The 12,865-nt window shown below is 39.5% G+C and overlaps 1 protein-coding gene across 1 annotated transcript in view; it reads right to left on the bottom strand.

The window, feature by feature from the left end:
• Positions 1–12,865, bottom strand: part of CDIN1 (CDAN1 interacting nuclease 1) — a 218,210-nt gene that overhangs the window by 154,122 nt on the left and 51,223 nt on the right. Inside the window, exons 2-4 of the mRNA XM_079768045.1 lie at positions 9,562–9,607; positions 8,610–8,674; positions 496–556 (exon numbers count right to left, since the gene is read on the bottom strand). Coding sequence (XP_079624171.1) covers positions 496–556; positions 8,610–8,674; positions 9,562–9,607 — 172 coding nt within the window. The remainder of the gene's footprint in view (positions 1–495; positions 557–8,609; positions 8,675–9,561; positions 9,608–12,865) is intronic.

Genomic DNA, 12,865 nt, shown 5'->3' with positions numbered 1-12,865 from the left:
TAAAAAGAGACTTTTCTACAAGGCATATATATTTTATTATCATAAAAGTTTGCTAACAAAAAAAATGAATCAAGTAAATGTTACATCTTTAAGTATACAATTTCTCTCTTCATTTTTATAATAGTTAGCACAGATTTTCTTGGCATACATCGCTTTACTTGACACAGGTATTTCTCACACTAAATTAGGACAACACATCCAAAGAAGAGCATGTCCTGAACTGTTTGGTTGAAATTTTCCACAAAATAAGAAACCAAGAAGTTGTTTACACATTTGCCTCAAAAGAAGCAGACTAATTGTGTTAACTGATTTATTCATCTATGAGGTTCTTTGTCCAATTATTAAAAGTACAAACAGACTAGGGAGAAATTTAAATGTCTAATGCACCTCAAAATCTTTTTTTCCAAAGGTTAATTCTAATTCTAATCAAAGCTACTCTAGATAGGCCCCTTAGGTTTCATGCAGGTTAAAATAAAATAATAACAATAACATTACCTCATTGGCCAGCTCCAGGAGCACTGGGGCAGCTCCATTTTTCCCCACTCCATGCAGGTACCTAGACAAGACAAAGCCAAGTGGTGTTGCAGTGACAAGAAAAGGCCAGCATAGACTTGTCAGCATCCCCTGTGTGTACATGTTTCTCCTGGGCAAATGCCACGCTCAACTCTAGTTAAAGTATGCTACTGTCACAAGAAGGCATTGAAGGGAAAAGGATAACAAAGCAACTGACCTCCAAACCACTGGCAATTAACCAAAGTGGGAGGCAGTAGGTCTGGGCATCTAAGCCTCCCCTGTTTTCACTTCCCAACATGTAAAGTGAACATAGAGGTGATTTGGGAAAAAAACAACAACACACGATCCCTATCATCCTGGCTTTATTATGAACTTCTTATACCTTCTCACCACAACCATCACACGGAAAGGAAGTAAGTGCACTTATGATTTGAAAAAAGCATTCATGGCCATGGCCGGTGTAGTCAGTGTTTAGAGCACTGGCCCTCACACGGAAGGGCCTAGGGTTTGCTTCCTGGTAAAAGGCAGGTACCTGTGTTGCAGGTTTGATCCCCAGACCTGGTTGGGGTGCATGAGGAAGGCAATTGGTCCATGCATCTCTTTCACCTCTCTCTCCCAGCTCCTTTCCTCCCTCCCGTCCACTTTCTAAAAATCAATGGAAAAAATATCCTCAGGTGAGGATTAACAAAACAAAAAAAAGCATCCATGAACCCATATCACCTTTTTATTTATTTTTGTTTCATAGGACTGGTTGACACCTTCTTAGAAAAAACTGGAGCAGACTTGCCATCAGTGGGTCAGTACTCCTTTACCAAGCAATACAAGCCATCATCTTACCGGCCCTGCGTTTCTGTCATAGCCTCTAGCTCTCCTCACCTCGAAACACACTAAAAACAAAACAAACAAACAAAAAAACCCTACAAAAATCCCCCAAATCTATCCCCCATATGTGATTTTAAAAAAGATAAAAATCTGGATGTACCATTTTCCTCCTTAAAGCACTGCAAAGGCCCCACATTAAATCTCAAAATTAAATTATAACCACTTAACAAGTTCTTATAAGGTTCTTCAAAGTCTGGTTCCCACCTATTCTATTTGGTCAGCCTCATTTCTGTTCCCCTCTTCAACCTTCACCAGGAGAACTCCTGATTCTTCTGATATGTCACCCACTTCAATCTACCACAACCTGGAAGTCAAGTGTCCCTCATGTACAATTGAGGAGCACCTTGTACAGCTCTCCATCATTTAGCACAGTATATTGTATCTGCCGGTTACTTGTCTACCTCAAACTCATCCCCCACTAGAAAACTGAAAGCTCATGAAGTAGAGGAATTGTATTTCAATCAACTTATTAAGTCTAGCACAGTTCTTGGCTTATAATAGTTGATCATATTATACTATAGGCCTGGTGCACGAAATTTGTGCATGGGGGGGGGGGGGCCCTCACCCCAGCCTGCACCCTCTCCAATCCGGGACCTCTTGGGGGATGTCCGACTGCCTCTCACAATTCAGGACCGCTGGCTCCTAATCGCTCACCTGCCTGCCTGCCTGGTCACCCCTAACTGCCCCCTGCTGCTGGCCAGGTTGCTCCCAACTGCCCCCCCACCCCCGACACACACTGGCCTGGTTGCTCCTGACTGCCCCCCCCCCCCACTGGCCTGGTCACCACTTACTGCCCTCTCTTCCGGCCTGGTTGCCACCAACTGGCCCCCCTGCTGGCCTAGTCACCCCCACTGCCCCCCTGCCAGCCTAATAGCCCCCAACTGTCCCCCCTGATGGCCTGGTCACCCACAACTGCACCCTCCCCTACTGGCCTGGTCACCCCTAACTGCCCCCCCTCCCCGCTGGCCTGGTCACCTCTTACTGCCTCCCCTTGCCCCCAACTGCCCCCCCACCTGCCTGGTCACTCCATGCAGCCTGCTGTTCATTCGTTTGGTTGTCCCTCACTAACCCCCCTGCCAGTCTGGTTGCCCCATGCAGTCTGCTTGTTCAGTTATTTGGTCGTCCCTCACTAACCCCCCTGCGGGCCTGGTTGTAGGAAGCCATCTTGTGAGGGTGTGATGATCAATTTGCATATTACCTCTTTATTATATAGGATGTACAGATTTTTCTCTTTAATAAATGACTTTATATATACATATATATGTTTTCTAATTTTTAAAGCCACATTGGGCAAGAAAATACTACTAAATATGGACATTTTCTGTATAGTGCACTGTTTAAGTGAATATTTGTTTGATAGTAAAAATCAAAGTCAACAGATGGGGTTTTACAAAAAATGCTAGAAGCAGATATTAAATTACATTATTTCACAAGAATGCTTATAAAGATGTATAATTTTTCTATAAACCTAGTGGGGGGGAGAAGCATATTTTTCAAGGTTGGGAGAGTGTCGGGATCATTACAACTTCAAAGCAATTCTAACAAGTCCATTTTTTTATATACTGAAGCCTTTCTTGAATAAAAAGTTTAGGAATATAACTGGGAAATAAGTACTTTCAGAATCAAGAGCATAGGAGGCACATGTGGTTTAAAGAATGGTCTTGGGGAAACAGGTCAGCTAGGAACCTCCCATCGGCTTACAACATTCCCACTGTACTGACAGGCTGCTCCAGGAGTGGCCAATCAGTTCAGCCAAGAAGACCAGCTCAACGTGTGCCATAACCACCAGAAGTGCACATTCACTAAGGGTTCAGATTCTGGGTCAGGGTCGTTAAGCCTGTACTGATACCAGGATATCTTTGTAACTTTCTACTCAACATTCATTTATCCCACAAAGATTGAGAGCTAACTACGCATGTGTTGGGCCTATTCTAGGTTATCATCAGTGCACAAAACTCCCATGGCTCCTGGCCTCACATGGATTACATTCCAGTGGAGAGACAGACAATGAAAACACAGAGAAATAACTACATAATACATATATACACTACACTAAAATGATAAACACTACTTAGTGGATGGGCCAGGAAGCCCATCTCGAAGGCATTGACACTGAGTAGAGACCTGCAAGAAGGAAGGTGGCCAGCCATGGGAGGAAGCCCGTGCCCAGCAAGAGAACAGTATGTGCAAATGTTGGGAATGTGCTGGGGTTGTTCAAAGACCAGGAAAGGCTCTACTGTGACCAGTGCAGAGCTTTTGAGAGGAGACTGGAAATAACAAGAGAGGAGCTGGACCCCAGACCACTGCCTCGGCTAGAGAATTGTTGCTTTGAGTCCAAATTACATGGTTTCATGTAAACACTGCATCAATCATTACCCTGGGAATGATCAATGGGACATTTCTATTCCCCGAGACCATTCTTTAAAGTTTAAAGTAACACGAGATGGTCAAACAATAATAATAACTCTATCGATACAGTCTATATAATATTCAATGTACTAGTATGTTCATATTTAATATAGTGGAAATTTCTAATTATGAGCTTAAGAAAGCTTCCCAGTTGGTCACGTGGAGAAGCCAAAGTCCAGGGTACTGATGAAAGCTGTCTGGGCTCTCTTAGCTGGCAGGCTGTGAAGTTTTGCAATGGAATCCTGATCAACCAGGGTCTACTGAGGTGCCTTCATACGCTTAAAAGGGTAGCACTGCTTCTGAATGTATTTATTCTCCAATCTATTTCCCAACTATATCCTGTAACACTTCAGAAAGTGCTAGGGAAAAGACGTTAAAATGAATTTGAAGTTTTATTTGTCCTTTCTGAGAACCTTAATTGTCCCCCACATAAAGTGACAGATCATGTTTATGCATATTTTAGATATGCAATCAAAGCGGCATGCTAATTACAGAAAATATTCAGTGAGGACCTAATCAGATATTCCTAATGCTACGCTTCTCTTCATCCTCAAAGCACTGCATGTAAAGTTACACCACGGGCTTTTCACATGGCTTCTTTCTCTCTCCAACTAGACTGGAAGCGCCTTGGGGTAGGGTTGCACAAATGCATATTGAAGCTTCATCCAACCGATCCTTAGCAAAGGTCTGAATTACAATTGGGATATAAGGATTGTGATCCTGAACACTACATACAGGTGACCTGGGCTATCTCCCTAATGCCTATCCTACCTAATAATAGAGTAATATGCAAATTGACCATACCTTCGCTATACCCACAAGCCACACTCACCAGCCATGCCCACCAGGAAACCATCACAGGGACGTTGGGGTGTGGCGGAGCCTGCACAGATCGCAGGCAACGACCAGGGGGTCGGCTTCTACGATCCGTAGCAGGGATGCTGGGTGCGGCTGAGCCCAAGGCCAGGAAAGCCTCAGGCAGAGGCTTTCCCGGCCTTGGGCACCAGCGGGGAGCCTGCACGGATAGCAGGCAACCACTGGGGGTCGGTTCCTACGATCCTTAGCAGGGACGTTGGGGTGCAGCAGAGCCCAAGGCCGCCGCCCAGGGCCAAGCCTCGACCCTGAAAGAAGGCAGAAGGCGGTGGCCACAGCCAAGGCCTGGGTCCCCGGTGCCGGCAGAAAACTGGTGCAGCCAGCCAGGTGAATGAAGGTCTATTGCACGAATCTTCGTGCAAATGGACTGCTAGTTTGCAAATAAAAACGACAGTGCACAGAAGATGTCTGTCACCCTCTAGCTTTGCCACAGGAGGACTAACAAGTAAATGTCTTGTGGGTGACAGCATCCTGAAAAGAGCTTCAGAGAAGGTCCATTTTATGTTTTTTGAGTGTGAAAGATACCTTAGCATCTAAGATTAAAATACTATGTAAGATTTTAAATATAAGGCAAAGTTATTTGGTCTTTAAAATTTTTATAACTATCATGGTGAAACGTAAAAAACCTACCAATTGAATGGATAAATACAGCTAATAAAGCTGGCAGACAGACAGTGAGTGTGTGTTGGGAGTAAGGACACAATGGGAGAGAATATTTCTAAACTTCCCTATTGATGGGGACTTGCATTTCTGACCAATTTGTGAGTGTGTCTGTGTGTTTGCACACATTTTGTCAAGCATGTTTCTCACTTGGAAATAAAATGCCATTAGTACAGTGGGAAAGAATAGAATTGTTTTTCAAAATAAACACTCAAGCTGTGACTATACATACACAACCTGAAGAACAGAAGAAATTTCATCAATAATTCAAAAGTTTGAAAAAACATTTTCTACTGATACTGGAATACTGTGAAGTTTCAGTTAACCATGATGGAATCACATTGTGAATTATGAAGTTTTAAATACAGACTTCGAATTCTGAATTGTGATCCTCTCAATGCTAGCAAGAATGTGCAGACTCAGGAATTCTCTAAAATTGCCACCAGGAAACCATTGCAACCTTTCTAGACAGTAATTTGGCAACATATAATAAAACCTTTAAATGCTCATTGCTTGCACCAGTAATTACAGATATAGAAATATTAAGAAACTAATCCAAAATACAAAGACTTATGCATCAAAATATTTATCATAGTATTATTTATGATATCAGAGCATTGGAAACATGTATGTTCAACAGAGGAATAATTCAGTAAATTATGGTACTTTCATATGATGAAGTAATGCAATCAATAATACGTTTACAAAAAGCTTTCTACAAAGTAATATTATGTCATATACATTTTCCAAGTATAAAATTCAGGATTCACAGTCACATATATAGTATGACCTCATCGATGTAAAAAAGACTAGACTAAAAAATACCACCATGGTTTTTATCTCTGGGTGCCACAATTATGGCCTATCATTCATTCCTTTTTTAAATCATCAAAAATGTGCTTAATTTTCACAATAAGTGAGTATTGCTTTTCTAAAAGCAAAAAAATCTAAAGAAATGGTTAACATTATTAAACCGCTAATCTGTGTTTTGATATAGTACAATTTGCCTTTCTTCTAATCAGTTGGAAAACAAAAATCTTTCAAGGCCAGTTTACCTTAGAGAATACAGGGCCATTAGACCTGCACGTTTAGAACCAGAGGGCTGTCAGGTCAATCCATCCGAGAGGTCACCACACGGCCTGCCTCCAAGCACAGCGCGGGGCAGACAGTCAGGGAGCAGCATGGGAAAGTGAGAAGCTAGTCAGACTGCTTTCCTATTGATATGTCTACTGCAGCCTGACTTCATGATGTTTTTGTTTCAGATTTTGTCTCCTCAAAATAACTGAGACTCTCACATTTCAATAAATGTGAAGAAATACAAACATATTTCTGTATTCTCACTATTACCCACTCAACTGTTCTTTGAGTAACCATTCAAAAAGGAAATATTTTTATTTCTGGCCTAAACTATACAGATAATCCAATAAAGTATGTTCATAGTTTAATAATTAAATATACTTCTTAATGAAACTAATATTTTAGAAGTCAGCTCTTAGAGATCTTAGAAATCATCTATTGAAACAGCCTTTTTACAACGCGAAGGCGGATTATCAGAGCCAGACCCACGGCCTCATGGTGGATCCCCAAATTCCTAGGAAACACTCCATGTTCCTTCACTTTTAGAATCTGAACATACTTTTCAATGATGGCCTAAGACTACAATTTTACAAATAAGAATATATTTTCCACATGTAAATAACTTTTCAGTCTTTCTTTGGAGGGTCTGAATGCCAAAGCAGTTGCTGGCTTCACAGATCTTGAGCCATTCTTAATTTTATGTGTATGACTTTAATTATTTTTTCATTTATTTTTTTTTATTGTTTAAAGTATTACAAATAGTAGTACATATGTCTCCTTTTTTCCCCCAACTGACTTTCCCCCAGCCTCCCCTACCCCTGGCACATGCCCTCACCGCCTCCCAGTGTCTTGCATCCATTGGTTATGCTTATATGCATGTATACAAGTCCTTCGGTTGATCTCTTACCTCTCCCCCACCCCCGCCCGCCAACCCTCCCCAGCCTTCCCGCTGTAGTTTGACAGTCTCTGATTTCTCTTCAGATCGTATAAATCTTTTGCCTTTTACATAATTTAAATGTTACTTTCACTAAGGATATTATGACTTTTGAGTAAATCAATTCAAACTTTGCAAAGACCTGTTTACAGAGGAATTCTCCTATATCTTTCTTTAACCGACACTACTACAGAAAACTGAATGAATCTTTTATCATATACAGCATAGTGTAAAATTCTAAATTCAATAACTTTTCTTTTCAAAAACACTTCTTGATTCTTAAAAAATGACCCTACAAAAGCATGACACCAGTATTTTCTCTATATAGTCATTTCATTCATAAAATTTTCATGCATAAAAATCATTCATCTAAAATTAGTACCACAAAAAGGTTGACCTGTCCATCTTAAGTGTAATAATTTAAGAGCATATTTCACACAGTTTTCCTTTCCAATGTGCCCTTAAAATATTAAAGAAACCAACAATTTCTAATGAAACCATTACCATTTACCATTATAAATTATTCAGTCATATTACAAAGCCAATAAAAATTTTGAAAAGAGCTATTTAAAATATTCTAAACATCTAAAATGTTTGTTTGAGAATGGAATGTGAAAACTATTTATAGTAAATAAAACTGAAATTAAATATCCCATGGACACTATGATGTTGATTTAATACTCAATATTTTCATTTTAAAATATAAAACCTCCGTTTAAAATGTCACAGTAGTACATTATTATATATCTCTATAAGTCCTTACTTGGTATATGTCTTTTTTTTTTTCTCTTGGAATCACTAACCCAATACCTATGATGCAAAATAAAACTGCACAAAAATTCAATCTTATTTTTTAATATATTTTTCAACTTGCAGATCTAAAGAAGTCAATGAAAACTAATTTGAGAACTTGCATACATACATGTAGATATATGTATATATGAATATAAAGACCTATACAAGTCATGCACTTACAATAAGTTTCCAGTAGTCAATTGAGATTCCATAATATTGTAACAATTTCCTACATAGTATGTATATACACACTTAATTGAGACAGTCTCACCATATTCTTTAAATCTATAAAACAAAGCATTTGAGAAATCCTTCAAAAATATATTTGAAGACTCAAATAACAGACTTAAAACAAAACACTTTCAAATGTTATATAGAAAATTAATTTAGTAATCTAATTTATTCATAATTATTATAACAATCAATAGGTACTATGATACCCTCTAGTGGGGCAGGCAGGTCATACCTCTGGTAATAACTTTCAATTGCTTCTGAAGTATGGTGTTTGGCATGTGTTCTTTTAATATGTTTCTGAAACAAACAGAAAAGATTTTTATGTTGTGTCACATATGAAGTTCAAGTACAAAAATGACATATTTCTTCATCCCAACGTCTAACACATAGGGCAAACTGAATAACAGCTTGGGGATTGTGGTGGTGGTAGGTCGTTTTTCCTTCTACTCCATGAACCCATGCATTTTAATCTCCACTGCTTGGCTGGGATGTCTTCAGACTGCACCACAAGGTACAGTATGTATGTAAAAGCCAACAGGGTCAGAGTAATTGAATCTAAATAAGTTTGCGTAGGGTGGCAGAGGGCAGAGAAAAACTTGTTCCCTTGAAAACCTTTGTATTAATTTTCCCTCAATTCAATTCCATCTAAGTCCTCTGCACTCTAGTTTTACAATCCAATTGCCATTTTTAACCAGGACGAACATTGCTTAAAAACAACTTATTTGAAAACTACAAAAAGTAATTCCATCGAGACTTGCCACTTGACTGACACCTGTCATCTCATGATAAATGACTCCATTTTCTGCCTCTCTTGCCTTCTGCCACTCCAGCAATGGTCATTTATCATCATCTCTGTCAGCAATGGAAAGCGGCACTGACAGTGCAAGTCAGCAAACATTTAGCACATGGAACCACGCAACACAGGGAAATTATTATTGTCAGAATAATAATGGTTTAGCATAATTTATTACAGGTCCACCAAATAAGCAAAGGCTAGATGTTATTAGACAGATGGATGGGTAGGCTTGGCAGGCCTCCACTGAGACGCAGGCGGTGCTTGATGTGGAAAGGAGAACATCCTCCAACCCAATCAGAGAGCTGGCAGTTCAATTACAAAGAAATAAAGGGACATTCATCATTCAATTAGGCACCTGTCAACCCTCACAAAGGAGAAAACTTCTAACCTGGTACTCCTGGGAGAAGATGCTCAGCAGAGTGGCCTGCGATTGACTGGAACAAATAAAAGAAGGACAAAGTTAATTACTGGAGTGCACGGCAAAGAAACAAAAGAGAAAGGAGCTTCAAAGGTAGGCCTGCTGCCCTGTAATCTAACAGAACATGAAAACAAGTGTGGAAAAGTTGTTCCAGATGAACACCTCAGACAAAGGCTTCCTGCTGCCGGGTCAAGGAGAGAGAAAACGGGAAAGAGGAAAACGTGATGGTCTCAAAGTCAAGTATCCTATGATGTGGATCTTTTTTTAAACTTTAGAATGATTGTAAATCAAATCTGTAGCATGCAGACCAAAAGCAGGTTAAGTTTGTTTCCATTAACAAATGAGAGAGTTAAGCCTCACAAACAATAGGAAATGTGCAGTGCATTTGTTGGAAACATTCTGAAATTGGTTTTGTTAGCAGATAGGTATCCTCTTCTGTAGCTATTTCAGATTCAGGGGGAAAAACTTTGGTCTTCATGAGAAGCAGCACAGACCATTGGAACATTCCCACTGATACGGGTGTGCTTTGAAAATAGAAGTTTTCATGGCAGGAAGCTGAGGTCCTTGAAGTGAGTCATTCCCAAAGACTGCCATACGCCGTCTGCACCTAGACCCCATGCAATGTCAGGCACCTGCCAATGAAGCAACCTGGAAAACATTCTTCCCAAGTGAGAGTTTTTCCTATCACAATTGTTAACAAATAAAAATGGAATGGAATATCTTTCTCTCTAAAAAAAGCAATCAGTGTCCCATTGCTACTCTTTTTGATTGCCCTCTGTAGATACAGCTACCTATCATATCTTGAAAACAATTATCTCTGAAATATTTTCCTACTAAACGCTATCTGAACAAATTTCAGTGTTAATCATTTGACTTTTACAGTATGCCAAAGCACTGTGAATAAGTAATTTTTTTCCTATTCAAGAATGAAACCTCTTGAGCTCATCATAGGTAATTTGGGAAGTGTAAAATAAAAAACAATGACAGCATATTTCTTTATTCACTGTCTCATTTTTTTATCATCTTCTGCGTTCCTTCACAGATTTGGCTTCTAACCCCTTTTCACTCTTATCAGATTACAAAAAGTAGGTTGGAAAAAAACCCCATAAAAGTTTACTAAGGAAAACTGGTAATTACTAAAGGATGGTTTCAATAACTCAAAAATACTGAGGAATTAGTGAATACAATTACAAATTCATTATAGTCCAATTTTTTTCAATTTCCCTTTAAAAATGGAAACCACCTTTGAAAGAGTCAACTTTATATATAAAATCTTCTTATTATGCCTGGCTTACCTGAGTTTTGCATGCAAATTGCAAACCCTAGTAGGATTGCTGACAACTACCTTCTAAAAAAATAGCAAAATTACACCCAAATCTTTGTAAGCCACTGAATGTTAATACATTAGATATTTTTGTGTAATAAATGGAACCCCTCCTCATTGTAAAGCAAAACATATTTATGTTAACATAAAATTTTATGGTAGACAGAATATCTGTTGCAATGTGTCAAAAAATATGATGGAAAGAATGTGCTTGTAATGCTCAAGTTGGGGACCAATGACTAAAGAGGAGGAAACTAAACTGTGAATAAATTTTAAAAATGTAACTGTAGCTGCCCAGAATGGTAAGGCCAGATGTGATAATGTCTTTAGCCGGAAAAATGTCTTTAAACAGTTTAAAATTCAACTAAAACCCTGGACAAAGACTATGGAGCAACCCGTTCTCTCGATGGCCAAGAGGATTAGAGAGAAGGTCCCAGCTTACACTGGGAGTAAACCCTGGCTAGACCTAAAATGAGAAAATGAGTTACTTCACATGGTAACAATAGACAGGCAGGCCTGGCTCCAAAATGCCTTGGGTTTGGTGGACTAGACATAGCTGCAGAGAACTGCATGACCTCCACAGTAGTTTGCCAGCCTAGCCTCTGCTTCTGTATGTGCTAAGCTTATAGAAGAGGGTTCCAAACAGCTTCACACATAAAGAGCAGGAAAGTAGTTTTAGTGCAAGTAAGACCTTGACTCCAGGGTATAGTATTTGCTTCTTTCTTCCAATGTGTTAATTCTGAGAAGGTCAACCTTGAATACCACAGTCAGCAGTATTCACTAAGTATCCACAATGCCCTAAGGCCATGGGTATGGGGAACTAGAACATCAAAATAAAACATTAAATGAAGTGACAGAATTGACTTAGAAGAAACTTTCAAAGTATGTGTACACACATTCCTACCCCTCCCCCCCCCACCCAAATTAAAACACTGTCAAGTATTCATATATTTTTTAGGGATCTGGTGAAGTAAATAACACCCTGAACGTTCACATATTTCAAGACTGCACTGGCTTTGTAACATATATCGATCTGTCACTTAGCATATAAATTTTCATAGTCAAAAATACAGTCACTTAATTTGCACAAATATCCAATATATTATTAAAACTTCTTCAAAAACCAGCTTCCTGTTTTTTCCCATGCTACCCTCCCAGACTAAGTTCCTCCCCATGTCTGAGAAAGGAGCAATTGGGGGGAGCCCTAGATGGCTATGTGAAACCTTGCCGAGGGATGACAAATGGCTCTATGGAGCAGCAGCAGCCATGTTGCAGCAATGAGGAGACAAGCATGAGGACAAAGCCCATAGTGGGGATGGTGGGACAGAAACTGAAAGAGCCCAGTCCTTGAGGTGGGATGCTGTTGAACTACTTAAGAGACCACGAATTGAAATGACCAGCCTCCATGCTTCTTTTGAGTAACAAAACGTTTGTTTTAATCCTCAAAAACAAAGGAATAAAACTGCCCAGGTTTCTATGTGCCCTGGTAAGGAGGTGCTCCATCAAGATGGCCTGTGTATGGGAGGTTAATACATGAAAGGGGTTGTCCATTTTTACACTTTCTAAATCTCTTCCTAGCTGGCAGCTACTATATTTGGCTTCCTTAAAATTGTTCCTCTCTCTATCACTGTGTCACTAAGCTGATGTGCCTAGTGATCATAAATTGGTATGTGTGATTTTCCTGTACAGATTTTAAACATTGACGGTGTACTATTTAACCTTATTCTACATTGCATTCAAGACACTTCAGATGCCAAGTGTGTAAAAACAGGCAAAAAACAAACACACACACACAAATAAAAATAGTTCCCCATATAATATTTAACTCAACATGTCCCCAAAGCCATCCAGCTAAGACAGTCACCTGAGGGATGTTAGAGAAAATGAGGGTTGGGTGGGTGCAGCACAGACTAGGAGCAGGACTCAGCATACACTTAGTTGCAACATCTA

This window comes from Cnephaeus nilssonii (genome assembly GCF_951640355.1).
Source record: "Cnephaeus nilssonii genome assembly, chromosome: 4".
NCBI classification, from domain to species: domain Eukaryota; kingdom Metazoa; phylum Chordata; class Mammalia; order Chiroptera; family Vespertilionidae; genus Cnephaeus; species Cnephaeus nilssonii.
Note: the sequence above shows the minus strand (reverse complement) of the source record. Positions and strands in the feature narration are given on the sequence as shown.